Source organism: Cimex lectularius, unplaced genomic scaffold, assembly GCF_000648675.2.
Source record: "Cimex lectularius strain Harlan isolate CLEC.00 unplaced genomic scaffold, Clec_2.1 scaffold42, whole genome shotgun sequence".
NCBI lineage: Eukaryota > Metazoa > Arthropoda > Insecta > Hemiptera > Cimicidae > Cimex > Cimex lectularius.
The window spans coordinates 1,470,160-1,495,692 of record NW_019392754.1 but is presented as its reverse complement, the minus strand read 5'-3'; the positions used below and the strand labels follow the sequence as shown (position 1 = coordinate 1,495,692).

Below are 25,533 nucleotides of genomic sequence, written 5' to 3'. Positions count from 1 at the left end.
ACTGTGTAAATGCTCGGCTTATCGGTCAGGTGTTTCATGCGAGGATGCCAGGGATACAGCGTGCCAACGTTTCGATCTTTATTGAGATCATCTTCAGAGCTCAAAGTGTTTGTCTTCTGTGTAAATGTGCCATTCTTGCGTGTCGTGTTGAGAGTGCCCCTTTTTTATTCCATAAACAATATATTTTTTTTAAAAATTCCGAAACGAGAATTCTTGGAAAACATCTGCTTAATGTTTTGATAAATTTATTAATAGAAAAACATTTTCTTTATCCTGCCAACGTTTCGATCTTTATTGAGAACATCTTCAGGGCCTGGGATTTATAAAAATTTTGTAAATTAAACAAATACATGTAAGATGTGAAAAAATGAATTTATACAATAATAGAAATTTGGGACTCAATCAAGGTATTGTACACATTCAAAGTGTTTAGGATAATTTAATTGAGTCTAAAACATATCATTGATTAATTCATTTATTCACATTTTACATATATTTGTATAATTTGAACAATGTTTATAAATAATTATTTAGAAATCGCGAGATGCGGTCTGGTGTGATAGGTTTCAGAAAAACATTTTCTTTATCGTGCCAACGTTTCGATCTTTATTGAAATCATCTTCAGGGCCTGGGATTTACAAACATTGTTTAAATATAACAAATACATTTAGGATGTGGAAAAGTGAATTTATACTTTGATTGAATATATTTTATACATTCAATCAAAGTATTTCTACTCACTCAATGTGTTTGTCTTTTGTGTAATTATGCCATTCTTGCGTGTCGTGTTGAGAGTGCCAGTGAGATTTTGCTGTTTTATGTTTATGTCCGTTGGATTTTGAAGGGGTGGGGAAGGAGGTCGGTCGTTGGCACGATAAAGAAAATGTTTTTCTGAAACCTACATCACGCCAGACCGCATCTCACGATTTCTGAATAAATAGTGGATAGGTTAAAAAAACATTTACTTTATCGTGCCAACGTTTCGATCCTTATTGAGATCATCTTCAGCGCCTGGGATTTATAAACATTGATTAAATTTACAACTACATTTAAGATGTGAAAAAATGACTGAATGAATGATTTTTACAATTTTAGAAATTTTACTCTCAATCAGCGTATTGTATTCTTTCAAAGTGTTTAAGATATTTTGATTGAGTCTAAAATCTTTAATACTGTATTATTTCATTTTTATGCCTTTTTTAAATCCCAGAGATTGTAGATGGTCATGCCTGCGATCATCTTCAACCTTCCCACAGCCTCATTACACCCATAGATTTAAAGTCATTTCAATGGAGTCAACTTAGCTGGTGTTGCATTTGGGGAATACAACTAATCTCAGATACATGGCTTGGTTCTGAGATAAAATACAAGTTTCCACGATATAACTTTTTGCAATTGGATAGTGTGCCGAAACGGCTATCGTTACCTATCGCCTTACAGCCTCCGCCCAACAACGAACCCGAATTTTGTAATTTTATTTTTCTCCCTAAATTGATTTAATTTGTGATTTAAAGGACTCACCCGCCGAGTACCATCTTTATTGCAGGGTTCATGCTTGCGCGGGTTTCAGACCTTCTAATGTCCAGTTTTATTTTTATCCATGCTGTTAAATAACAAATACAATTTCACATACATATTTCATGACTTTTCAACTATTGTTTGCAAAAAATAAATAAAAAATAAATTTTTCGCGAGTTATTACGATTTCAACAGGATGAATAGAACCCATTTCTTAATAATTTATAAACCAGGAAAACATTACAAGAGGGTTTCTATTTTCTCGGTTCTTGGTATTCCTTTAAATGAATAAACAGTTTCGATCGAACCCCCGCCGTTATTCCACTCGAATACATTTCGTCTGTCAAATTTAACTTGGCACGCAATGTTTTGCAACGTATGTTGTAATACCTTTGAAATTATCCGCGACCCAAAAAAAATTTTAATAATTTAAAGACGGTTTATTACTACATACAACAGGATGAGATGACAATTTTCTAAAAAAACAATTATGTATACTTTCTTTCATAAAAATTATTTGAAAAAGTTGATGGAACTGGTTCGGGTAAATAATATCCTTCATAGGAGTTGGGGATGTAAGGAAAGTTTGCAGACATGGGCGATAATCCCGTGACAAGGTTACCAACCTTGATTAGACCCCGGTTTACGAACAACGGTTGCTAAATTTTCAAACAATCTATTAGCCCGGTTTATCCTGTGGGAATTCATGCTGCACCATTGTTTCGTCCAATGAAAATTAGCATATTTTATGAAATTAATGGTTTTCGTTAGCATTGGAGAATACTGTAGAAAAATGTAGGAATGTTTTCTCTTGCAATTCTTTTCTATACTCGTTCTTTTCAACATGGATGCTGTTTATTAAGAAAAAAATTCTTTCCTGGCCGACTGCTTGACAAATAAACAAAAATGAAATTCACGACGGTCGGAGAAGGCAACAATAAACATTCAAATATTCCTGCCTTTTCCCGTGGGGCGAGATGTGGAGGTGTCCCCTTGCAGTAGTGTCATGCATTGTTAAGAGTCGATTTTTTGGGTCCGGTTATGATTATGTGCGTCCGTTTGTTTTTATTGTTATTTTACTGCGTGTTTATGTTCGTAAAGACAATTCGATTGGTTAGAGGAAATTTGTAGTGAATGTTTTTCGATTAGTAAGGAGGAATAGTTTTTACGAAATGCCAAGAAACTAGAAAAGTTGGGTTTTTTTCATTTGAGATTGTTTTAATACTGTTAATCAACGTTTCTGTTTAGATAGGAGGATGAGACATTTACATCCTTTATACTGCAGATATTCCCACTAAACCTACCACCCTACTTGCATCCTTCGCTGATGATACAGCTGTACTATCCTCCAATTCCGATCCTGCGGTTGCTTCGGAAGATCTGCAGGAACATATCTCATGTATAGCAGGTTGGTGTAGACAATGGAAAATGAAGATAAACGAAAGCAAGAGCGTACATGTCACATTTACACTCCGAAGCAAACCTCCTCTCACGATATACTACAGCAACGTTCCTATCCCCAAATCCGACTGCGTTCGCTACCTTGGGTTCCACCTAGACTCACGACTAACGTGGAATCAACATACACGACTGACACGACAAAACCTAAACAGACGGTATGGTCTACTGCACAGACTTATAGGACGACAGTCTAAACTATCGACAAAAAACAAACTTACAATTTACAAAACACTACTACAACCGATTTGGACGTATGGAATAGAACTGTGGGGAACCGCTAAACCTTCCAATACCCAACGTCTCCAATCCTTTCAATCTAAAGTCCTCAGATCCATTGTAAATGCTCCTTATTATGTCTCAAATGCTACCCTCCACAACGACCTTCAAATTCCTTATATCCAAAAATTTATTCCCGAAAAATTTACCAACTTTCACAAAAAAACTCTCCCACCATCCAAATAGTCTTACCCAAGCCCTGTCCGATAGAACCCATCTCTACACCCCCATAAGGCGTCTTAAGAGGAAATGGCCCCGCGATCTCCTTTCCGAGTAAACTGTAAAAAAACATAAACAAAGGGAAGAGGGAGGATAACATTGATTATTTCCTCCCCTCAATGTAAATAGTTGTACATAATTTCATGTATCCGCAAATTACATATTGTAAATAATAATTACAGATTGTAATAAAAATAAATTTAAAAAAATCATCAAGTAAAACCATGATTCTTAGTTCATAAAGAAAAAGTGACATGAACGGTTCACATTAAATTATAAAATATTTACTTTCTCATAGTTTGAAAAGGCATAATTTGTGCTAGCTTATTTTATGAATTTTTTTCGGTACTAGAGCGGCCCAGGAAGCTCCTAAAATATGCGTACTGTGATGAGACAATAAGTGGTTCAAAATGTTTGCTTCTAGGAATTATGGTGTGGAAGATGAGCCACGATCTGGTAGACATTTTTTTTTAATGACAACGAATTGAGGAAAGATATCGAAGTTGAGTCGAGTCAAACTTGTCATAAGCTTGCCAGTGTTCAAAGTAAGCGGTGATACGTTTTTCCCTAGCTTACATCGATCTGGGAAGACGTAACCTGAGCAAATGGATTTCTGATAAATTGACCTACGTTAGCAAGCTTCAGCGTCTAAACATTTGTCTTTCATTGCTTCCACGGCAAAGATTTTTTTGAGCGGAATGTCACATGCGATGATAAATGGATCCTGTGCTGTATCACTGGTCGTACCTTTGGCCAGATGACCCTTTCCCACTGATAAGAAAACCAAATACTGACCGAGCGAACGGTTATGCTTTGTCTTGCCGAATTTTACACAATCCAAGTATAATTGTATTGTTGCCCTGACCCAGAAACGACCTGCTCTCGTAAAAAGAAAATATGTAATTTTTCACGAGGGCAACCTTGGAAGTTCATATTGTCAGAACGTCGAAGGAGGTGATAATGAAGCATGATAATGAAGTGCTACCACATCATCTGTACTATCCAGATCTTAACCGATTTAGCTTTCTCTTTTTCTTAGAAATTGACTGTCATATGCGAATTCGGGAGTTTGATAGTCGCCAGTAGCTGAATAAAATTTTTAATTAATGATAAAGGGCACAACTGAACCGATAACTCGTTAAGAGATGATTATAGATTCCTTCCACTAAAATATTTCTAAACTAACTTTAATTGTGACAATTCAAACTTGCATGAACTTTCTTTGGTTACTTGGCATATGCTAACGGGATCGAACTTCATGAGCAGAAGGAAAACCTAATAATTTATGAGTGGGCCCATTCCATCTGAATCAAATTAAATTGTACGATTTTTTAAACTAAATTGTGCAGTGTAATTATAAACTTTGAATATGAATGACTTCTGATATGTACATTTTCCGTTTAGGTTAACTTGGTACTTATTTTTTCTTAGTCTGTATAAAATTCTCAATCGTATGTTCAGATTCAACCTTTTCAATTTTGGGTACCGATTCTAGATTATGATATTATGGAATATTTCTACTAGAAGAACTGCGTGGAACCGGGAAGGTAGGAGTAAGAAAGTAACAGGTGGATCTTTTTTAGTTGTTAGTGGTGTTTTATGCCGTATGTGCGATTTTCGGTCGGACGGGTAAGCCTGTTGATCATTTACGATCATTTTAATCTTTCATTTTGTCATAAATCATAAAATTGTGTGTCTTGATCCCATTGGGGTAAAGACTCGTGATGAGCCCAGCAGTTCATCTCACAATATACTGTCTGCTTATTTTGGATGTTGTTTATTGGTTGGTTTGTTTGCTATTAAAGACATTGTTTAGTGGTCTAATTGGCCAAATTACGTCTTTCAGTTAATTTTTTAAAAATTAAATTCACTATTTTCGTGGTCCGCTTGACCAATTAATACTTTACAATTAATTAAGGTTTTTAGTTGAGATGAAAATGGAAAAGATCGAGGTCACGATAGCTCAGGTGGTAGAGCAGCGGCGTATCTAGCCGAAGGTCGTGGGTTCGAATCCTTCTCGTGCCATTAACTTTTTTTCATCTCAATTAAAAACCTTAATTAATTGTTGTTGTTTTTTTAATGTAAGGTCTTGGTTCAGATGAAAAAGTTAGTGCCACGAGCAGGATTCGAACCCACGACCTTCGGCTAATTCTAACTATTGAGAAACGGCAACTGATAGAAAAAATAGAAAAGATGGGCAGAAAAAGTTAAGTGGCGAAAAAAACCATCTTAGGGATGGTTGGATCTTATCGTTATAGGATAAACATTTTTCTCAATGACTGTTTACTCAATTTGACTCAAATTTTACACAATTGTTTGTGATTATATGCCCACTGGAAAGAAAATAATAATAAGACATACAATATTAATTTGATGAGAATTTAAATTTTGGAATTTGAAACTTTTTTTATTTCAGAAACTATGTATTTTTTTTAAAATTCCGAGACGAGAATTCTTGGAAAACGTATGCTTAATGATTTGATAAATTTATTATCGAAATCGGTACACATTGTTCCGAGAAAATTGTAACTTTTGTGTAAAAACGTGTTCTTTTCAGGAAAGGGAAAACCGAATAATTGAAAATTCGAGGTGAAAACAAGTCAATGTCGTTTCCGTAGTTTCGTTGGAATTCTTTGGTTGTTTGGGGAATAATCAAATACGGATTTTACGGTAGAAATAGGCATATCCAGCTCAGTTTTTTGTACTTATCGCTGTTTTCGTTTTCATTTTCTTTTCAAACAAGTTTGCAAAAATGCGAAATTCCGTATTTCCCGGAACTCGACTTTTCCGACAAGAAAACGCCAAAAATTCCAGTAAATCGAACACTAAAATGAAAATTAAGTTGAGCATTTGTACGAGAAAGCGAAGGTGTGCAAACATACAAATGTCGTTCCATGTATAACGTTTGAATATTTATCAGTTTGAATTTTGTATTTGTACAAATTTTTTTTATAAATTCTGGTCAATACTTATAATTTTTTATCAATTTTATTTTTAATAGATGAAAAATTTATTTATAGTAGGCTTTATAGCGGTTTTAATCGAAAAATGAAACACGTTTCGGCTATGCTCTGCAATTTTCAAGAAATAATTTTATTTTTGAAAAACTTTAATTTTCCATTATTGTTTTTAAATATTTAATATATTTTTCATACTTGTACTGGGCGACTTACTGAATCAATTTTCACTCGCGGGCTTATTGAACAGAAACGCGTTTCCGCATTGCGCCATCTTCAGTGAGGAACTGCCGAACAAACCCACAAGTGAAAACAAGCAATAAGTGACCCAGGCCGCTTCAGCATGAGTTCAACGACTCGGAGGCCAACACCAAGCAGCAATTCTATTATGTTTTTATAATAAACATATTCATAATATTTACGCTAACATTGCACCGCATTATGAAAATTATTTTAACAAAAATTGCAAAAAAATTAAATTATAATTTTTTTGGAGATCGTGAGATGCGGTCTGGTGTGGCGAAGGTTTAGAAAAACATTTTCTTTATCGTGCAAACGTTTCGATCTTTATTGAGATCATCTTCAGGACCTGGGATTTATTAACATAACCACAAGCCAATATACGTATCCATGCCATTCATTCACGGTCTATCATCTAAATTAAACATATTTCTCTCTTCTGATAACTTTAAAATAGTTTCGTTTCGTAGATAAAAAAGTCAGCTCACGAGCGGGAATCGAACCCACGATCCTCTGCTAACTACGCCGATGATCTACCACTTGAGCTATCGTGACCTCGATCCACTCGGACACTAACTTCCCATCTGAACCCCACCTTTCGAATACCCCCTTGAAAAATGGCAAAAAGGAGAGATATTCGAAAGGTGGGGTTGAGATGGGATGTTGGTGTTCGAGTGGATCGAAGTCACAATAGCTGAAGTGGTAGAGGCGGATTTAGCAGAGGGTCGTGAGTTCGATTCCCGCTCGTGACGCTGACTTTTTTTTATCTCAACCAATGCCTTATATAAAGATTAATTAATTGAAAAACACTATTCAGACAGTCCGACAATGAACCATAATAAATTATTCTAAATAATACCGAAACATCGCTAAAATCCAAATGTGTTTTTCCGGTTTTAATAATCACCTCTGGGTTTTAAACTCAAAAAACTCATTGTATTTGAAATATAGTAATATACAATTTGTATAGCATATTCCTTCCAGGATCAAAACCGGATCGATTACAGTGACAGATATCGGATGAACATATCGAATCCGTGTTCCTCTGTCCATGTGAAATGAGTTAAATTCATCCCGAGCCAACGAAGCGTAAGAGATAAAGCAGGATGTGACCAACCCTTTCCAAATATACGAATGTAACAGAATGATTCCATCAAGTCGATCCCTCTATTTACAAATCGGGTATCGTCACGGTTAGGTAAATTGAAATTTAATTAAATTCAAAGCGGCCCCATTGGTCGACGTCGTGACTCGGAAAGATTGACGCGTTGATATCGATAGGGAAGTAAAGCCGGGGTCATAATGTCGGCGGAGCGGTGGCGAATCCCAAAGGATAGAATATCCGTTTAGAGCTTACTGTTCCACCCCATCCCCGCGGCATATATCCGCTTCGTGGAGAGGGATGACTTGAGTGGTCTGGAACTAGATTTCCACGGCTCATCTTGTTAGACTGAGAGTAAAAGAGAGCTCATCCGAAAGGAGATTTCAACCATTTTGTGCTGTATTCGTCAAACAGGTTATTTCTCCAATCCCGTTTTCATTTATTTTTCAAATATTGGAAAGAGCTCAGCGTCCGAGAAAGAAATTTTATTTAAATTCAAAAGAACCATCAAACACAAAAATATTTTTAAAAAAACATTATTTACAATTGTTTTTATTATCTTATCAGTCTTTAATGATTATTATTTTTTATGCAAAGAAGGTTAAGAACAAGAATTAATATCTTTCATTTAATTAAGGGTTTTAGTTGAGATAAAAAAGTCATTGCCACGAGCGAGATTCGAACCCACGATCTTCTACTAGATACGCCGCTGCTCTACCACTTGATTAGATTCACTCATACACTAACTTCCCATCTGAACTCCACCTTTTGAATTTTCCCTCCTTTTTGCCATTTTTCAAATGTCGTGTAATCCATTTGATTCTCGGCGACGAATGAAATGGCCACGGAGAGCATTAGTTAAGGTATACTTCATTTTTACTTATTAAATTCATTAACTTGCAAAATGGCAAAAAGGAGGGAAAATTAAAAAAAGGTGGGGTTGAGAAGGGAAGTTAGTGCCCTAGAGGATCGGGGTCACGATAGCTCAAGTGGGAAGTTCGTGGGTTCGAATCCCGCTCGTGACACTGATTTTTTTATCTCAATTAAACATCCTAATTAATTGAAAGATATTAAATGGTCAAGCGGACCACAAAACTAGTGAACAAAAATTATTGTCACGACCAGGGCTCGAACCCACGACTGCTTTTTACACCTCCATGGTGTACCACTTGAACTATCGTGACTATGCTCTCCGAAATACCAATTCTTCACCTCAACCGACAACTATTTAAATTTTTCCTGTTTAACCGCCAATATTCAAACATCGTACCATCATATACTTGCCCCCCGATGTAGGAGCAATGGGCAACATTTTTCGATGTTTGTTTGTATATGATTTTATTTACAATATAATTCTGCAGGAATAGTTTGGATGGGTAACATAGCTCAGAATATGTTAAATGTTGTATTTTTTTAAGAATCCCAAGTTCAAGTCAACCATTTTGAAGAATACAAGCGTGACATATTTTCTTTATAGATTTTACTGCTGTCAATTGATCTTGCTTTCTTTCATAAGGAAAACGGATTTTTAACTTAAACATTTTACAAGAATGGAATAATAGTCAATACAAAGAAAAATAAAGTTTTTAATCCAATAGGAGCAGCTAGAATGAGTCAAGGTTTTATGTAAACGAAGAAAAGAGAAAATTTTTAACACTACGAGACCGGGAGTTAATTTTTGAGACACCCTTCGTGAGACCGGGCAGTTTTGGAAGCCGCTAACACTTCTTTCTTAAGGGATCGCTTCCAGATTGGTCGGAAGTTGTGGCACTGTGCAGATTCTGGTGTAGGTGGTTGCAAGTCGTGGTCTTACCTGTTAAGAACCACTGTAGGCTCCAGTCTTTGATTCCTTCGAACACTGTGGTACCTCGAAAAATGGAAAGCATCCAACTAGCTTTTTACAAACAGCTTTCAAAGCTGCCCTGAAACTCACCTGATTCAGATTAGAGGCCAGCAGCATTCAGTAATCGTTCTTAAAGCCACCTCTGTATTTGGATGTGTAAGGTCGACTGGATGGTTCGAGATAAACTGCCTTTATTGTGAAAAATTATTTAAAAAATGGCGGGAAACAGGTAAAACGGCTGTTGGCTGTAACTGAAATGTCCCATATACCGGATTTAAAGATAATTGAATTGAACGTTTATTTATAAAAGATCGCAAAAATTAGGTCCCATGAAACTTTCTTACATTTACCGAGAGAGAGAGAGAGAGAGAGAGAGAGAGAGAGAGAGAGAGAGAGAGAGAGAGAGAGAAGATATGTTTCCTTGGGTTTATGTTTAAACCCATTTTCTCACACTGTTTTCCTACAATATTTAGGGCGTTTTTGCATCTGATTTGACAGTGTCATCGAATTTCAATTTTATGATTGTACCAGGCCATCTACGCAGCCTATGGTATGGTACCCTTTTCTATCATGCTTAATATTTGTGTGTAGTGTTTAATGACAGTTAGCCAATGATTATTCGGAGATCGTGAGATGCGGTCTAGTGTGACCTAGGTTTTAGAAAAACATTTTCTTTATCATGCCAACGTTTCGATCTTTATTGAGATCATCTTAAGTGTTTGTTTTCCGTCTAGGAGTGTCATTCTTGAGTGTCGTGTTGGGCTCTGTCAATACAGAAAACAAACACTTTGAGCCCTGAAGATGATCTCAATAAAGATCGAAACGTTGGCACGATAAAGAAAATTCTAAAACCTACGTCACACCAGACCGCACCTCATGATCTCCAAATAATTTTAGTATTTGTATTAAACCAGCTCACTCCATCTTTAAAGCATAAGCGCATGACTTAGAGATAACGTTAGTTTTTATCAATTAGTTTTTTTCTATAAAAAAATTAGCCATTTTAAAGTTAATTCAGAAAAACGTTATATTATAATTCATAATGTTATATATTACATGTTGGTATAATATTTTTTTAATATAATAAAAGTAAGGTTTTAAAAATCAAAGGCTTTTCCTCAAACCAAAACATCAAGTGGCGAAATCAAAATGTGATGAAAATAGAAATATCGTTACTGCTTGCATTTAGAACTTCTCTCCTCAGAAATAATTTATTTAAGGATTTGTGCATAACCCTGAAGATTCCATCTTTGCCAGGGATCAATCCGGATGAATAGTTAACAAGGCTCTTTCCCTTAAACTCGGGTCGGGGTTTGCAAAGGACCTTACGTTTTCCCACGTCAGCTTCTCTCCCAAAGCCTTATTAGCGAGGTGGTGCAACTTCGAACTTTACATTTCATATGTCTTTCAATTCTTTTATCTTTGAGCGATTATCAGTTATTTTTTCACAAGTAATTAAACCCGCTTTTTCTTTTTTATCGAAAGTCTTATTATATACAAACTATAAAATTCAATTATCTAAGAAATTCATATTGCAAATTGACCTTCGAATCGGTACTTTTCAAAACAATAACATCCAGTTTTTGAAGTAATGTGGAAAGCTTGAAGTATAATTTTTTTTGTCTTTGTGAGTGGTTTCATTCACGTGGAATAAATTTTACTGCTCTGCCAAAAAGGGACATTAATGATGATGAATTCTAACTGAAATATTAAGTTCAGTTTAGGTTTGATTGCTTGTTATCGATTACCTGTTACTCTGCATAGAATACTCAATCACATGTTTAGTACTAATCTGTTTACTTTACGTGCTGATTCCAGTTAAGTTTGCTGCCGAGACAGTGATGGATTTTTTAAAGTAACATTTCATAGAAAATTTTTGAACCCTTGACATCAAGTCCTTAGTTCCAACTAAGTCTTATGATGTTCTTATATTGTATTAAATGCAATAAGTAACAATTTATCACACTCTCAACAGAACAGACAAGAATGATATATCTACACGGAAAACAAATACTTTGTTGTAAAGTAACATAATAGTACATATAATGTAAATCCCAGTCCCTGAAGATGATCTCAATAAAGATCGAAACGTTGGCACGATAAAGAAAATGTTTTTCTGAAAACTACAACACACCAGACCGCGCCTCACGATTTTCGAATAATTATAAATAATTCATAAGAGTTGAGTTAAAAAAGTCATTGTCACGAGCGGGATTCGAACCCACGACCCTCGGTTAAATACGCAGCTGCTGTACCACTTGTAAAATGCCAAAGGAGGAAAAATCCGAAAGGTTGGTTTGAGATGGGAAGTTATTGTCCCATTTGATCGAATTCACTATAGCTCAAGTTGGAGAGCAACGGCGTATTTAGCCGAGGGTCGTGGGTTCGAATTCCGCTCGTGACAATGACTTTTTTATCTCAACCAATACCTTACATAAAGATTAATTAATTATGCATAATGTAAAACCTAAGAACCTCTACCTTTCAATGATAACAATTGTATTACAAAGTACGAGGCAAAAAGAGCATATATTAGCGGTCTTAGTATTCCCCCCTGGGGAGCCCTTTATATAATGTCCTGGGTCCTACCAACTCTTCGTTGATTCTAAAGTAAAATTTTCTGTGTGATATTAACTTGACGATATTTTGTACAAAAAGGACTGGAAGACCCAGGGCAATCAGTTTGGAGGAGAGGAGCTGTAATTGTAATTTTTGAAAACTTGACATCAAGTCCTTAGTTCCAAATAATTCTTATAATGTTCTTATATTGTATTAAATGCAATAAGTAGGAAAATTTTGTTTTCTTTTTAGTCGTTCAGTGCTAATTTTTTCATTTTTTTTCACACTCTCAACAGAACAGACAAGAATGACACATCTACACGGAAAACAAATACTTTGACCTCTGATGATGATCTCAGTAAAGATCGAAACGTTGGCACGATAAAGAAAATGTTTATCTAAAACCTACTTCACACCAGACCGCATCTCACGATCTCCGAATAACCATTTTTTTAAATTTTATTTATGCCAGTCCAATTTGCAATCGAAAAAGAATCCGAATAACAAATCTGCATCCGTGAATATAAATGTATTATATTAAGAGTAACTGGTAGATGCTTTCACTGCCTGTGAAATTTTTCATGATGGTTGTGGGGTCATGAACCCGTAGGTTATTTCATTGAGTGGAAGTAATCCATTGGAAAAAGTGATCAGTGTCGAACAGGTCAACGTCAATCTTGGAAACGCCCACCAACATCCAGTTTAATTCTTCATTGGTTGAACTGTCATCGTTTCGTTTAAGAATGATCCCTCCTCAGCCGTTTGTCTGTGCACATACCTGAGTTGAAGAAGGAACTATATCAATCAACAGCAAAGGAAGCGATTCTTCCTGCTCTTTTAGCATAGAAGAAAACAGTCTACAGTCTTAGGCGAGTATCTGATTGCAAGGACAAACCGGATCTGAGATGTTGAGACAGATACTCTGGAATTTTCCAGTTCCTTGTCTATCGTTGATATAGGAGACACTGGGTACAGGAATGGTATATAATATAATAATGTTTAACTATATAATTTTTAAATGCGCCCTTAACCATCCCTTTTTCCAAATGGTGTGACGTTGTGCGTGTGGGTATGTACGTTAGTTTGCAATTTAAAAAATGATTTTTAATAATCTGTTCCAAAATTATCTTCTAATTGAATTTTCGTTTCTTTTGCAGACAACTGTCCGGTTCTCATGACCAAAAGTAAGTACGCTTAGAGTTATACGTTTACAGTATGTCAAATCGAATTGAAACATGGAAAAAAGATCGATCATTTTTCCCATGTTAAACACGAGTGAGAAAATGGATCGATTTTCGACCCAACGGTCGGGGACTGGCTTCCTTCACCATTCCGGTTTCCACGGTTCGTCGTTAATTTTCGTTCAATTTATATCAACCATTTTAGCTCTTCAGGTTAATAGTTCGCAACTATAATCTTATGAGGTGTAAAAGTCACATTTTTACAAAATGGAGGTAAAATTTTGAGAAGTTGGGGAGAGGATAAAAGGCAATATCTTGATCAAATCATAAATATCATTTGTAGAGTATAGCACTGTTTCCACAAATTAAGACTTTTTAATGTAAAATTATCCTTTTATTAATTTGGGATTAACAGTTTTTGATTTCAAAAATATTTTTTTAGATTTGAAACTGACCAATGTAAACTTCAAATAAATATTTTTCCATTTCAAATTAACTCTTTTTTACTTCAAATTAAACGATTTCAATTTTCAAATTATTCATTTTCCCTTCTAATCAACCATTTTGAATTGTAAATTAACCTCTATTGTAATTTCAAATAAACCTGTTTTAATTTTAAAAAATGATATGGATTTATATATCATCAATCTCATAATTTTTTGATTGTTAAACATTGGACACTGAAGACTGGAAATGATTGAATATTTGATTTATTTTTAAATATAAAATAATTGTGGTTTTAATTAGATATTTTGAAAATTAATTACAGTTAAAATTAAAATTGACATAAAACTAATTTGAATAGAAAGTATTATTCTATCAATTCAAAATATTTTTAAACACAAAATAAAATATCTATAAAATAATTATGTCGCATTTTTTTAAATCTTGAATTAATAGAATGATAATTTCTATTTATACTTAATTTTATGGAATTTAAATTTAAATTTTAACTAATTTTTATACGTTATTTTGAATCAAAACCTATTTAATATTTTTGTAAACTTCTCACAATCAAAGAATTAATTCCATTGTATATAATGAATTGATTAATTTTATAGAACATTTAAAATTAATTAGAACTGATTTCCATGCGGTATTTTCTGTACAAACCCATTTCATATTATTAAAATATTCTCAGATTTAATTGTATATCAATTTTAACTGTAAATAATTTTTTCAAAAAACCCAATTATTTCACATATTTAAAATATTTTCGACTATACAAGAATTTTAATTCAGACGGATATATTTCATATCATCTTCTAATTTCTTTAACGCTTTAAAAATTGGTTGATTCCGAATAAAAAATAGAGTTAATCTGGGATTAAAAAAGGGTTAATTCGAAATTAAAAATATGTAATTTGAAATCAATAAGAGGTAGTTTGAATTAAAAAAGGATTAAATTGAAATTAAAAAGAGTTAATTTGAAAATAATAAAAAGGTAATTTAAAATAAGATAAGTTAATTTGAAATTAGGAAAGACTATTTAATATTACGGACAAAATATATTAATTCATTAGACAACACATTATTTTTTCCTTTTATATTTTTTGCTAGATCAGAGTAAAAATTTACGAATAAAAAAAATATTGGTGTTTATAAAAAGAATAATTAATTAAGAAATAAAGGGCTATTTGACGGATTGGCCGTAATAAAACTGAAATATTTGGGATTTCGTATTTTTTTTATTATTGACATGATAGCTCATTCATTAAGTAATTTTTACGTTCTTATGTATTGATAACCATAAAAAAATAAGTTGATGAATCCAAAAAAATCCCAAGCCAAAAGGAATTGAAGGAAATGCTTTCGTTTTAAAACCTACTTAAGATTTTCTATATCCGATAAAATGAAATTTATTTCTGACAGGATTGTTTTCTTTTTTTGTTAAGACTTAACTTCGTTGAACCGCCTAACGAAAAAGGCGAATAATAAAACGCGAAGTATTCCCTGAATGAAAATTAAATAGGCTATCCAAATCTAATGTCACCTATACTCCCCCGGGGCGTTAATAAGGATTCAAGGGTTGTAAATTGAAAGTGCTAATACTTATACCGTCAGAGATCCATAACAATTCAAGAAGCAATCCTCCAAGTTTCCGACTCTAAATGAGTTTGCCAAAGGTAAATATAAAATGGATTGCTCTGAGAGTTTTACCTTTATCCCCCCCAACTCCGCGAACTCTCATAAAGACTATAATATTATAATGGAGACGAACGGAAAAGTAGAGAAGGAAAAGCGGCTGAACTGAGGAAAAACTTGGTGTTAATTTTCCCAAAATGCAAATAGAAAAACTTTTTCGGATAATTAACTTAATTCAGCGCTTAGTGTTGTAATCTAAAAAGAGCTCTACTTTAAAACGTCGCGAAAGTAAAATAATTAAAAATGTACATGCTTACAATATTGTTTTATTTAGTTTAACCAAAAAAAATTTCATACATAAAAAAATATTAGTCATGAATTTACACTCTGTAAGCACTGTTTGAAAGTTGAATATCCTAACAGCATCATTTTCATCACATCGATCGGATATCAGAAATAAATGGACTGGACGGTCGTGTTTGAATTAAGTAGAAAATCATTTTATCTGAGGTGTCATTTCACGGCCTTTGAAACACACCGCTTTGCATTAGTGGAATTGTTCATGCGACAGGAGATCACATGTTCAGAGCTTTCTCGATAAAGGACAACTACGAATAGTCCATTTAAATCGATACGTATGAATAAAACGGATAAAACTACAATTCGACAAGATTTCTGAGATAATTTATAGCGTTTTAAAACAGCTTTAAACACTTATTTGGCAATTTAAATAAATTTGTAGAGAACCTAAATGATTCCGATTGTTATATTGTTGGAAGGCGAAAAATTGATTAAAAGAAAATTCATGGACCGTTAAACGATAATTATTCAGAAATCGTGAGATGCGGTCTGGTGTGATGTAGGTTTCAGAAAAACATTTTCTTTATCGTACCAACGTTTCTCATTCTCAACACGACTCGCAAGAATGGCACAGTCACACAGAAGACAAACACTTTGGGCACTGAAGATGATCTCAATAAAGATCGAAACGTTGGCACGATAAAGAAAATGTTTTTCTGACACCTAAAACACCAAACCGCATCTCACTATTTCTGAATAATTATTGATAATAATATTGTCAAAAACGAATTTCATTAAATGAAAATGTATAATTATTGAGATTTATAGAGATATATTTTAATATGTGCGGTTTATGCGTGTGCCAACGGAAACATCTCTTCTCTCGCACCGACAGGGCATTATTTCGCGCTGATATATAAAAGTGACGCACCGTTTAATCAACCGAGAGACGGGGCATATTTTACTAATTAAAATTAATGGGAAGTCCCTTTAGAACGAACTAATTAGTTATTTGTTGTCTCATAAATTAATGAAGTTAACGCTCGGTTGAAAGACTAATTTAAGCAGTGTTGGATGGGTGTGTGAGGTGGCGGATTAATTAGTTCATCGAAGTATGCGAAGCTCGCTCCAATGGTTTAACCGTCAATATTTTCTACTCTGTAAATAGCCACCCGCTGACTGCTAACAATCCTTAGTCTCATTATTGAAAATTCCTGAATTGAGAGGAAATCGATCCCATTAATTATCCTTTCCCTTTTACATTTAATTAGCAAAATTGCATCAATATTAACACAAGAGTCAATGCTTACAATATATATTTTGTGTAGGATGATGTGTCTATTGAACTCATTTGAACAAAGTTCAATTTGACCGAAATTTCTTAATTGAAAAGCTAACCTTTTCCCTAATCCTAGATTGTAATTCTAAAGATAAGAACTGGAATATACTATATACAGTAATTCCAGGAAAAAAAAACTATGTTCAATTTTTTAGCACATCTCGATATATCTTATACTTACCTCTCGCCAGAGTTAGAGAAAACTAAGCATGCAATAATTGTTTTGCAAAAAGTAGTTTAATATTAAATACTGTATATGGTAAAGACAACTCACTATTTTTTTTTCTTTGTCTGAGGAATTTAGCAATTGTCCAAGTGAAAGGCAAATAAATAAATACAAAGTTTTAAAAAGCTAGCGTTAAGGAATTATTATAAATAATGTGTGGTGATTAGTGACCGTTAGTCAATAATTATTCGCAAATCGTGAGATGCGGTCTGGTGTGATGTAGGTTTCAGAAAAAGATTTTCTTTATCGTGCCAACGTTTCGATCATTATTGAGATCATCTTCAGGGCCTGGGATTTACAAGCATTGTTTACATTTAACAAATACATGTAGTGGCACAATTATGCAAAAAACAAACACTTTGAGTGAGGAGAAATACTTTGATTGAATATAAACAAATATTTTTTGCATTCTATAAATTCACTTTTTTCCACATCCTACATGTATTTCTTAAATAGTACATACAATGTTTGTAAATCCCAGGCCCTGAAGATGATCTCAATAAAGATGGAAACGTTGGTACGATAAAGAAAATGTTTTTCTGAAACCTACATCACACCAGACCGCATCTCACGATTTTCGAATGATTATAAATAATTCATAATAGTTGCCTCGTACTTTGTAATACAATTGTTATCATTGCAAGGTAGAGGTTCTTTACATTATGCATAATTAATTAATCTTTATGTAAGATATTGGTTGAGATAAAAAAAGTCATTGTCACGAGCGGGATTCGAACCCTCGACCCTCGGCTAAATACGCAGCTGCTCTACCACTTGAAAAATGCCAAAGGAGGAAAAATCCGAAAGGTTGGGTTGAGATGGGAAGTTAGTGTCCCAGATGATCGAAGTCACGATAGCTCAAGTTGTATTTACCCGAGGGTCGTGGGTTGGAATCCCGCTCGTGACAATGACTTTTTTATCTCAACCAATATCTTACATAAAGATTAATTAATTATGCATAATGTAAAACCTAAGAACATCTAGCTTGCAATGGTAACAATTGTATTACAAAGTACGAGGCGAAAAAGGGCATATATTAGCGGGCCTAGTATTCCCCCCTGCGGGAGCCCTTTATATGATGTCCTGGGTCCTATCAACGCTTCGTTGATTCTAAAGTAAAATTTTCTGTCTGATATTAAGTTGACGATGTTTTGTACTCCAGTACAAAAAGGACTGGAGGACCCATGGCAATCAGATTGGAGGCGAGGAGCTGTGTGACAACATTGGCTCCGCTTATGTCCAAGAAGAGCGCGGGCACTGATTTAATACTGAAAAGGGCCAGTTTGATGTCGGTTACTAAAGTAGCTGTCCATCTATGACTGATTTATTATTGCGGAAGCCAAATTGACATTGGTGAAGTTTACAATTTTGCTCCGCCCACCACTCAAAGCGAGTTTTGATCATGTGTTCATAGGTTTTTTGAACACACGAAACCAAAGAAATGGATCTGTATGAGTTGGAAGAGTCAGGAGGCTTCCCTGCTATCTTTATTAGGATTATTACCGTTTCATTCCATTGATCTGGCATTTCTTGGCTAGTCGAAATGCGATTGTATAGTTCGAGTAATGCAGCCTTCGCTAGAGGAGGCAGGTTTTTATCATGGAATAGTGGATCTGATTCTTACCAGGGGAACTATTATTTGTTGGCTTTAAAGCGCAGTTTAACTCAGCCTTGGTGAAATTATCTATTAAGTAGTGGGAACCGTGGTAATGCGTACGTCCAGGCCTGAACTTTTCGTTGGGCCCGCTAGGACAGAGCTTGTTTATCAGGTCTGTCGTCCATTGCCCAAAGAAGATTGGAGTGCTTTTAAAAATCTTTAGTTTGGCCCAGATTTCTGAAATTGGGGTCGTGTAATTGATAGAGGAACAGAAATTTCTTCAGGATTTTTTTTTTTTGCATCCCTGATATTTTGTGCTTCGAGTGAAAGCGTTCTTAAGATGTCATAGATTTCTAAAGATGGGGAGATTTTATAATTTTTTCTTTATTGCCGCTTCGCACTGTGTATTCCACCGTATCTTACGTTTTCACTTGTGGGAAACCATTTTCTTATTTTCAGGAATGCTCCAATGAACCAGGAAGGAAACTGATGGGACATATTGGTTAAGACTTTTTCAAATGTGTTGTACGTCAATTTTTCTCTGTGGAGTGTGGATTTGTTTTCCTCCCAGGCAAGCCTATAAGCATTCGTTTGCATTTTTGATATTTCATCTGACCTGTGTGCTTGACAAGCTTAGTGCTGAGGAGTTTCATATTGTGAAAAGGATTGGGACATAGTACGATCATATTGGATCATCCATAGCTTCCCATCTTCTTCTAAGGGCGAGGTCGGAAGAAAATAGCGTAATGTCCACGGATGAGTTGCCTCACTAATTTCAAGTTTCACTACCATCACTTGTTATTGTCTGTCAGACGTGTTCTTAAATACTTCAGCAGACCAAAGCGTTCGGAAACAAGCGGTTGGTTCTTTACTCACTTTAATTTACTAGTGTGTACTACTTTAATTTACACTACTTACTTTAATAGTCAAATTGCTTTAATACTTATTTTATGGAAATATTTTTAAAATCTGTGTGGTGATTAGTGACCGTTAATCGGTAACTATTCAGAAATCGTGAGATGCGGTCTGGTGTGATGTTGGTTTCAGAAAAACATTTTCTTTGTCGTGCCAACGTTTCGATCTTTATTGAGATCATCTTCAGGGCTTAAAGTGTTTGTCTTTTGTGTGATTGTGCCATTCTTGCGTGTCGTGTTGAGAGTGAGGAACGTTGGCACGATAAAGGAAATGTTTTTCTGAAACCTACATCACACCAGACCGCATCTCACGACCTCCAAATAACAAATAATACTCAGAACTACTACTGAAGATGACGAAATGTTGATACGTATCTATTAGACCAAAATGACCTTAAATGACCAAATTGCAGGTTCATCAGAAAACAGACATCAAGAAGATCGTACAAGTACTAGTTAAAACTAGTTAAATATTTTTTGTCGTTATCAGATCAAGGTAACTTTACTTGTACTTGTCGGGTAGACACGAGTAATTTTATTTTCAGGTTGATAAAAATACGAAATCTTACAACTTTGGACAACAATTTTTTCGTGAATATTAATAAAAAATGTAATAATTTAAGAAAAAACTAACACTAGAAATATCAATGAACTCAATTATTTATTTCAATCACAGGAAGATAGAACAACGTTAATCCATAAAATGGTCTTTGGTTCTGTTGTGGAATAATCATCCACTATTATGCCAGAATATCTATAAAAGAAATATCTTTATATTCAAAAAAGGTATCTTTTTATTTCCTGCATTACTGTTTTTTCTTCATTTTTTTCTATAATGGTCCGTTCAATCTCGCTTGTTTCGACTGTCAGACTCGTTTCAATCGTCTGATCTTCCACTGAAGTGAGTAAAATGCTGAAAACCGTTCTGACATACAAAAAGATCTATTATAGAAAAATCTTGCTCATCAAAAACGGATCCTAACCTACATCACACCAGACCGCATCTCACGATTTCTGAACAATTATTTTTAAAATCCTTTACGTACTTTATTTAAATTCAATCTTTTACTATAATAGATAGTGTATGTTATCAAAATATTGTGAAATTTATTATACACTAAAAAATTATGGTTATTTAGATTGCTAGCTAACTGAACATAAAACATTTCACTTATTATCGCTAATAAATTGTTAACTATGAGTTTTGGTTAAAGATAGATAAACTTTATCTTTTGTCTATCTATGTTATTTATCTGCTGATTAGCCGTGACCTAATGGCTAGGCATTGTCATTCACGAGTTCGTGAACCACGATTTGCGTTAATTGACTGTTAGTGGGACCGTACACAGCACTTAGCGCTAAAATACCTGATACGGATACTGGCTGTTTGCGGAGTCGCTAAGTGGATTATGCCAGAAACATTCATTTGCCTTTATATATAAGGCTAGTGATTGCTTAAACGACAATGACCAATTAAAGTAGATAAATGACAATGGATTTATTGCCAATAGACACTTTTACGACCAAATGGCTTTACTCGTCGGCTCGAGGAAATTGGCCACTGAGTATAATTTGCTCACAAAGATTTGTTAATCGATAAATATAGATAATTGGATTAAGTATAACTACAAGTTTAACTTAAAGATGTAATAAAATATTTAATATTTTGAATACATTAGACAACTAATTGCATCATTTGTATAAAAGTAAATTCTTAAGTTGAAATTTATTGTCAGACATTTCGAAGAAAAAATAATGTTATTAATGTTATTTTTATTTAAAAAACTAATTTGTTATTAAATATCTTCGCTCTTTTTTCTTTCACACTCTTACACTCACTTTCTATCCAACTACACATCATTATTCTCTCTCTCTCTCTATTTCTCTCTCTCTCTCTCTCTCTCTCTCTCTCTCTCTCTCTCTTCCCTCTCTCTTTTTTATCTGTTATTTACACATTTTTATTTTCTCTCTTACTAACTCTAATATTGTCGCCAACTTACACTTTCTTATTTTCAATTTCTTACTTATTCTTGCATATCTTCTGTACCTACGTTCTCTCTTACTTCTTTTCCTTTCTGTTTTCTGAAAGATTCTATCCCTTAATTTGTGCCTCCCTTAAGTTTTTTCTTTTTCACTCTCTCTCTCTCACTCTCTCTCTCTTTTCTTTCTTTTACTTTGTTATCTACGCGTTTTTATTTTCTCTCTTACTAACATTTTAATATTATCTCCCAGTTACTTACGCTTTCTTATTTTAGATGTCTTTCTTATTCTTTCATATTTTCGATACCTACATTCTCTCTTATTTATTTTCCTTTCTTTTTCTGAAATATTCTATCCATTATGTTTTCTTTCCGTTACATCTTTTCTTTTTCACCCTCTCCCCCTTCTCTTTCTTTCTCTCTTTTATCTAAGTGTTTTTATTTTCTCTTTTACTAACTCTTTAATATTTTCTCCCACTTACTTACTCGTTATTATTCTATTTATTTATTATTATTATTCTGTAGATGTGTTACTTATTTTTGTATATTTTTTTTACCTGCATTCTCTCTTACTTCTTTTCCATTCTTTTTCTGAAAGATTCTACCCTTTATGTTGCCTCTCCCTTACGTCTTTTTTTACACCCACTTTCTCTCTCGCACACTCTCTCTCTTTCTTTCTCTATCTCCTCATTTCACTCTATTTCTTGCTCTCTCTCTTTCTTTTGTTAATTTCAACCAAGTTCGTTAAGGCCTAAATTTGCAATATTTTTAAATAAAACGATATTGATTCATTCTCCTTTTTTCCTCTCACTCCAGCTCGTTTTAATTTTCTCTCTTTCTCTAACTACCCGTTTTTGTTCTCTCTCTCCCTCTCACTCTCTCTCTCTCTTTCTCACTCTCTTTCTTGCTCTCTCTTTCTTTTGTTAATTTCAACCATGTTCGTTAAAGACCTAAATTTACATTACTTTAAAATAAAACGATATTGATTCATTCTCCTTTTTCCCTCTCACTCCAGCTCGTTTTAATTTTCTCTCTTTCTCTAACTACCCGTCTTTGTTCTCTCTCCCTCTCTCTCTCTCTCTCTCTCTCTCTCTCTCTCTCTCTCTCTCTCTCTCTCACACACACACACACACACACACACACACTCTTTATACTCTCTTTCTCTATCCCGTCAATAGTTTGTTATTTCTCACTCTTACTTTCTATTTTTTTTTTTGGTTTCTTGCTCTCTTTCTTTTCTACACTTTTCCTTTCTTGCACGCTTTCTGTCTCTATAAATGTGTTTTCGCCTCAGTAGTTTTCTTGTTTTGCCTGTCAGACGCGTTTCAACGTATCCTTACCTTGCAGGCAAAAAGCATCAAACACAAATTCATGCTAAACAAGCTCGCTGCTAAAGATGTCAAAAGTAAAAAGCGAATGGCAGAAGAAAATAGCTTGGATCAAGGCTAAACCAAATCTGTGGGGTTTAGTGACAAATGATTATTTGGAGAGATCGTGAGATGCGGTCTGATGCGACGTCGGGTTTAGAAATACATTTGCTTAATCGTACCAACATTTCGAGCTTTATTGAGCCCTGAAGATGATCTCAATAAAGATCGAAACGTTGGCACGTTAAAGAAAATTACAATTAATTAAGGTTTTTAGTTGATATGAAAAAAAGTTAATGGCACGAGAGGGATTCGAACCCACGACCTTCGGCTTGATACGCCGCTGCTCTACCACTTGAGCTATCGTGACCTCGATCCACTCGGACACTAACTTCCCATCTCAACCTTATGAGTTTTCCCTTTCGTGCCATTGACTTTTTTTCATCTCAACTAAAATCCTTAATTAATTGTAATGTTTAATTGGTCAAGCGGACCACGAAATTAGTGAAGTTAAAGAAAATGTTCTTTGTTTCTAAAACCTACGCTATATCAAATGACTAATTTGTTTTTTTTTTAATTCCTTGACAACTAGAAACTTATTTAAAAATATTTGTTATGATAGATATTGATATTGAGATAATTGAGTTATTTATTTATTAGAACAAATGATGGTGTCCTTTATAGCTTCTCTAACTTTAGCATATGGTCAAATCCTCGTTATTATTACAAAATAACGCTTTATACGTTACAAAAATTTGAAAATATTTCAAAATATTTAAACTAAAGATTTTCTAGGTTTTATATTGATTTGTGGTTTAAATAAAAGATAAGTATTTCCCAAAATGTACGCAATTGCGGTGTGTTTACTGACATTTTTAGGTTTTATTAGATTCCAGTTGCCAGGTTCCTCGGTTATATGAAGCAAAAATAGCCTCATATTGATCAAAAATCAATTAAGTTGTCCACTTGCGGATCAACCGGCTAATTTATACACTCCAATTTAGTTGTAAGCCCGAAATTGACATTCAAACCCCAAATAGTCCATTATCCGAAAAGTTCAATCAGCGCTTATGAAAGGGGAAAGTGACGTCTTAATTAAATCCCGCAAGCAAAATCAGGTGCGGTAAAGTTAGGCTATTGTGTGAAGGAGGACTCGTTCCTTACCCTCTCTTAACCCCCAATTACCCTTGAAGGCGGTTGCGGAAGGGGTTACGAGTACGGCGAAATCCCACCTTCGTCTCTAAATGGCGTTCCATTAAGCCACCTTTGCACTGTTGAAGATCCGTTTCAAATTAATAACTTTCCCTTTTAATCGCAGCGGTGTTTACAGCGTTTAGCAAATAAACGTTCAACCTTCACTTACAAAATGCAATTCACTTTTACCGCACCATTGCTACTCTTTTAAAAGGGGTTTAAGAGGTTTTATGCACCAAAATATATTCTTGGGTACCAAATTTTCATTCTTTCCAAGGGCGATTCTAAGAACGTAAAATTTAATAATGCTTTGGGTTTTGACATATTAAATGACGTGAGAGTGTCTCTAGTACCTATTATCTTCAATTTTGTTAGAAAAAGACAATCAGGAATCACAGCAAATAACCTGGAAACAGTCTAATTGCTAACAAGAAAACACCCTCGTTGATAATTAACCCCATAACACTCTGGTTTGGTCAAAAATATAGGAAAATGAAAGAACACTTGTTTTTTAGCCTAATATCGTAAAAGAGTTCATGGTTTACTTTCTGAAAGGTAGATTTGAACGATTTTTTGTTGTGTACTGTAGTTGTTAAACATTTATCCAAATGATGAAAGTCAGTTGCAGCAAAGTCATGAATATGGACGGTTTTGAAGTACCTCCATAATCTCAAGTACATTCTTTCCAGTTTACATACCTTTCACTCACTTAGGTTGGTGTAGTAGTCAATATTCCTTCACACCTATTATATAACTACCTAGATAAGGTCGATGAGGTACTCAATCCTCCATCATCAGCCGGCTTTAAATCTATTTTCTAGAATACGAATATACTGGTTTTTACCCGCGACTTCTTTCCCCCGGACTCTGTTTAAATGAAACTTTTTTATGCAATGCAAAGTGCTCATATGGTTTTTTAATATAACGTCTGGTTTCTGATATTCTTCTCTTCTTGATTTCGCTTCGGTCTAAACATGGTAAAAAATTGCCTATATCATTCCCGTAGGGACGAAATTTCGAAAGAACATTTTTTAGCGCCTACCCATGTCATTATAGGAAGGCACTGTAAAATTTTCAGCCCCTTAGATCCAGCTAGTTTTTTTGTGTGTTGTCTGGCAATCAGTCACGGAATTGTTTTTTTTTTCTTCACCCCCGAAGCACTAACATAATACCGCA

At 34.4% G+C, this 25,533-nt stretch overlaps 1 protein-coding gene and 1 long non-coding RNA gene across 3 annotated transcripts in view; one reads left to right on the top strand and one right to left on the bottom strand.

The window, feature by feature from the left end:
- Nucleotides 1-25,533, top strand: part of LOC106673913 (transcriptional repressor scratch 2-like) — a 129,446-nt gene that overhangs the window by 48,216 nt on the left and 55,697 nt on the right. For both annotated transcript variants that reach the window (XM_014406302.2, XM_014406301.2), the window contains exon 2: nt 13,333-13,359. In XM_014406302.2, the coding sequence (XP_014261788.1) occupies nt 13,333-13,359 (27 nt within the window). The remainder of the gene's footprint in view (nt 1-13,332; nt 13,360-25,533) is intronic.
- On the bottom strand, nt 20,519-25,247 carry LOC106673914. Its single transcript, XR_001341442.2, has 3 exons — nt 25,116-25,247; nt 20,628-20,742; nt 20,519-20,571 (listed from the first exon to the last, which is right to left on the bottom strand). It is a non-coding gene; the product is annotated as an uncharacterized LOC106673914 (long non-coding RNA).